Source organism: Quercus suber, unplaced genomic scaffold (genome assembly GCF_002906115.3).
Source record: "Quercus suber isolate HL8 unplaced genomic scaffold, Cork oak 2.0 scaffold_931, whole genome shotgun sequence".
Lineage (NCBI taxonomy): Eukaryota > Viridiplantae > Streptophyta > Magnoliopsida > Fagales > Fagaceae > Quercus > Quercus suber.
This window is the reverse complement of record NW_027070354.1, coordinates 132,320-137,082: the sequence shown is the minus strand read 5'-3', so window position 1 is coordinate 137,082 and position 4,763 is coordinate 132,320. Positions and strand designations below refer to the sequence as shown.

The 4,763-nt window shown below is 47.1% G+C and overlaps 2 protein-coding genes across 2 annotated transcripts; both read left to right on the top strand.

Moving 5' to 3' along the window:
• Positions 1 to 1,512, top strand: LOC136065345 (uncharacterized). The gene has a single exon (XM_065768417.1). The coding sequence runs from the start codon at positions 1 to 3 to the stop codon at positions 1,510 to 1,512; it is 1,512 nt and encodes a 503-aa protein (XP_065624489.1).
• A 1,518-nt stretch (positions 1,513 to 3,030) lies between these two features.
• Positions 3,031 to 4,230, top strand: LOC136065344 (uncharacterized). The gene has a single exon (XM_065768416.1). The coding sequence runs from the start codon at positions 3,031 to 3,033 to the stop codon at positions 4,228 to 4,230; it is 1,200 nt and encodes a 399-aa protein (XP_065624488.1).
• The last annotated feature ends 533 nt before the right edge of the window (positions 4,231 to 4,763 follow it).

Below are 4,763 nucleotides of genomic sequence, written 5' to 3'. Positions count from 1 at the left end.
ATGCCCCCTGGTCAGAACCAATCACATGGCGGGAGTCGCATGTCCCATGCAGAGAAGAACCGAGATTTGCAGCGGGAGGTTGAAAAGCTAAAAAGGGAGCTGCGCCATGCAAAGAGGAAACAGGCTTCCTCATATTCTGATGAGGACCTTGATGACGAGCCGGACGTCACTTATCAACATAAATCCAGGACACCAGCTAGTGAGTCCTATACCTATGAAGAGGAATCTCATCGCAAGGGGCAACGCAGAAGTCCATCACGTGGAGACGTGGGAAACGACGCTATGAGCAGGGCCCTAAATCAGATTTCTAGGTCACCCTTCACGCGCAGGATTGAAGAGGCGAGACTTCCTCGGTGCTTTAACCAACCAACGTTCACCATCTACAACGGTAAAACCGACCCCGTGGAACACGTGAGTCATTTTAACCAAAGGATGGCTGTCTACTCCAGGGATGAAGCTTTGATGTGTAAGGTTTTCCCTTCCAGTCTTGGGCCAGTTGCCATGAGGTGGTTCGATGGACTGAACCCAAATTCCATCAACTCTTTCAAAGAGCTCACCCAAGCTTTTGGTTCACGTTTTGTCACCTGCCGAAGAGTGGCCCGACCTTTGTCTTCTCTGCTATCTTTGAGCATCCAGGAAGGAGAAGCCCTGAAGGTGTATTCGGATAGATATTGGGAGATGTTTAATGACATGGAGGACAATTTTGATACAATGACCCTAGAAACGTTTAAGCTCGGTCTCCCTACTGATCATGGTTTAAGGACATCATTGTCTGGTAAACCCGTTACTAGCATGCGTCAGCTAATGGACCACATTGAGAAGTATAAAAGAGTTGAAGAAGACCAACAACAAGGAAAAGACAAGGAGAAGGTTATCCCCCAGGAGAGGAGGGATTTCAAGTCGGATCGATACACCCACAACAAACCGAGGAGAGATTTTCCTGCGCAGTCAGGACCAGCCAATCCCCAGACTGTCAACACCGTATTCAGAGATCCAGTCCATCAAGTTTTAGAAAAGGTCAAGAACGAGCCGTTCTTCAAGTGGCCGAATAAGATGGTAGGAAATCCTGATAGACGTAATCGCAATCTCTACTGCCAATACCACCAGGATCATGGACACACGACTAAGGACTGCAGGAGTTTGTGGGTTCATTTGGACCAACTAGTCGGCGAAGGGAAACTGCGACATCTCTTACATCATACCAGTGGCCGAGGAGGTCCGATGAGTGCGGAGTCCCGGAGGGATGATCCTCTAAAACCCCCTCTGGGAACTATTAATGTTATCTTTACAGCCCCGGGGAGAACAGGATCCTGGCCATCCAAGGTCATATCGGTAGATCGGTTACCTGCAGGGGAATCTGGCCAGGGTCCGAAGAGGTGTAAACTGGATGATCAACTAGTTTTAGGTTTCTCGGACGCAGACAAGGTAGGCACTGTCCAACCTCATGATGATGCGTTGGTCGTCACCCTCAGAATTGGGGGGTATGATGTGAAACGGGTGATGGTTGACTAAGGTAGTGCTGCAGAAATAATGTACCCTGATCTCTACAGGGGGCTGAACCTCAAACTTAGTGACTTAACACCATATAGTTCTCCGCTGATCAGTTTCGAAGGAAGAGTTGTTACCCTGAAGGGCCAAATACGACTACCTGTGCAGACTGGGTCAGAGGTGGTGGAGGTGGATTTCATAGTTGTGGACGTTTTTTCACCCTATACGGCAATTGTAGCCAGACCTTGGCTTCATGCGCTAGGAGCGGTTTCTTCCACCTTACATCAGAAAATCAAATACCCATCCGAAGGCCAGGTTTGCGAAATCTGGGGGGATCAATCCGTAGCTAGACAATGCTTGGTGGCTGCCATTCAGCATGAGCCAGGAGCCGAGTCATCAACCAGAGCCGAAAGGGGCTTATAGCAACCAAACCATTGATTATTACCCACTGAAGATCTGGATAAGTGCGCAGAGTGCGAAGATTTGACAAAAGTCATCATTGGGGATAATCCCGAAAAATTCTTTCAAGTTGGATCCTAGTTACCTTTGCAGGAAAAAGAGGAGTTAGTGCAACTTCTTAAGGAAAACCTTGACGTATTCGCCTAGAACGCTTATGAAGCCCCTGGGGTGGATCCGAAATTTATATGCCACCATTTGAAAGTAAACCCCATGATCACCGCTAAGAAGCAGCCTCCTCGATGTCCATCTAAGGAACACGCTGAAGCAGTCAGAGAAGAAGTAGCAAAGCTCAAACAAGCTGGAGCTATTAAAGAGGTTTTCTACCCAGAATGGTTGGCAAATACTGTGGTGGTGAAGAAGAAGAGCGGGAAATGGCGAGTATGTGTGGACTTCACCGACTTAAATAAGGCATGTCCTAAAGACCCATTTCCTATGCCAAAAATTGATCAGTTAGTAGATGCCACTGTCGGACACCCTCGAATGAGTTTCTTGGACGCATTCCAAGGCTATCATCAGATACCCTTAGCCCTGGATGACCAGGAGAAGACGACTTTTGTAACTCCCATGGGTAACTACCACTATAAGGTGATGTCATTAGGCTTGAAAAATGCGGGTTCTACTTACCAAAAGATGATGACGAGGATGTTTGAACCACAACTGGGCAGAAATATTGAGATTTACATAGATGACATGGTGGTGAAGAGCAAAGTGGTGGCCGAGCATGTGAAAGACCTAGAAAGTACCTTTAAAGTTCTCAGGAAATACAAGCTACGCTTGAACGCTTCTAAGTGCTCGTTTGGTGTGGGATCAGGCAAGTTTCTAGGATATATGGTGACTCACAGAGGAATTGAGGTCAACCCTGATCAGATAAAGGCCATCAATGAGTTGCAAGCTCCTCGGAATCCCAAGGAGGTTCAGAAACTGACGGGGATGATGGCAGCCCTAAATCGATTTATCTCTTGATCAACGGATAGGTGTCCGCCTTTCTTTTCCTTGATTAACAAGTGGAAAGGGTTCAAGTGGACAGAAGAGTGTGCTGTGGCCTTCCAGCAGTTAAAAGATTATCTAGCTCGACCACCAATCATGTCCAGCTCTGAGCCCGACGAGGTCTTGTTTAAGTACATCGCTGTAGCTACCCATGCTGTAAGCTTGGTACTGATCCGAGCAGATGGCGGTGTGCAGAGACCTGTTTATTGTGTAAGCAAGTCGCTGCATAAAACCGAGGTCTGTTATTTACCATTGGAAAAGGCTATTCTAGCAGTGGTGCTCGGTACACGAAAGCTCCCACATTATTTCCAAGCCCATACAGTCATTGTTCTCACCCAACTTCCGCTCAGGGTTATACTCCGAAGTGCAGACTACACTGGAAGAATTGCAAAGTGGGGGATGATCCTAGGGGTTTTTGATATCAAGTACATGCCGTGCACCTCAGTCAAGGGCCAGGTGCTTGTTGATTTGGTAGCCGAGTTCACGGAGCCCCAATTAGAAGAGGTAAAGCCGACATCGGACATGGATGAAAAATCGGTTGGTATGATTTCTCAACAAGGCCTTTCCCATTGGGAGGCGTACGTGGATGGTGCTGCAAACCAGAAAGGCTCTGGAGTGGGGCTAGTGCTGATATCCCCCGAGGGAATCATCATTGAGAAAGCATTAAGGCTGGGCTTCTCGGCAACAAACAATGAGGCAGAATACGAAGCCCTATTGATGGGGATGAGTATGGTCCAAAAGATGGGGGGAAAGGCAGTAAAGTTATTCTCGGATTCAAGGTTGATTGTGGGTCAAGTAAAGGGGGAGTTTGAGGCAAAGGATGAAAGAATGCAGGGATACTTGAGCCGAGTTAAACATCTGCAATCAAGGTTCGAATCTTTCAGCTTGCTACATATTCCTAGGAATGGTAACACACACGCTGACTCCTTAGCCACTCTAGCCACCTCTTCGGCACAAGATTTGCCGAGAGTTATCCTCGTCGAAAACTTGCATAAACCTACCGAAACAGGAAAAGAAGTAGTTCAAGTACATCAAGTCAGGGCTGGACCCAGTTGGATGGACCCTTTAGTTAAGTTTCTAAAGGAAGATATCTTGCCTGAAGAGAAGGGAGAAGCCGACAAAATTCGGAGGAAAGCAGCCAGGTTCTGGTTATCTGAAGATCAGAAACTATACAAACGTTCCTATTCAGGACCGTACTTGTTGTGCATGCATCCTAAAAATGTTGAGCTGTTACTAGAGGAACTGCATGAAGGAATCTGTGGAAGCCACACTAGAGGTAGATCCTTGGCTCATTGAGCCATCACTCAAGGTTATTGGTGGCCAAACATGCAAAAAGAAGCCCTGGATTATGTTAAAAAATGTGATCAGTGTCAGCGATTTGCCCCACACATTCATCACCCAGGGGGAACTCTCAACCCGCTATCCAGCCCATGGCCTTTCACCCAATGGGGCTTGGATATTGTGGGACCATTCCCTAAGGCTGCAGGAAACAAGAAATATCTACTGGTCGACACTGACTACTTCACCAAGTGGGTCGAAGCAGAACCTCTTGCCAACATCCGAGACGTAGATGTGCAAAGGTTTGTGTGGAAGAGTATAGTTACTCGATTTGGAGTCCCACGTATTCTCATCTCAGACAATGGTCTGCAGTTTGATAGCAAAGCATTTAGGAATTATTGTAGCGAACTGGGGATCATGAATAGATACTCCACCCTAGCTTATCCCTAGGGTAATGGCTAAGCCGAAGTTGTCAACAAGGTCATTGTGAATGGCTTGAAAAAGAGATTAGATGATGCGAAGGGTAAATGGGTAGAAGAATTGCCACATGT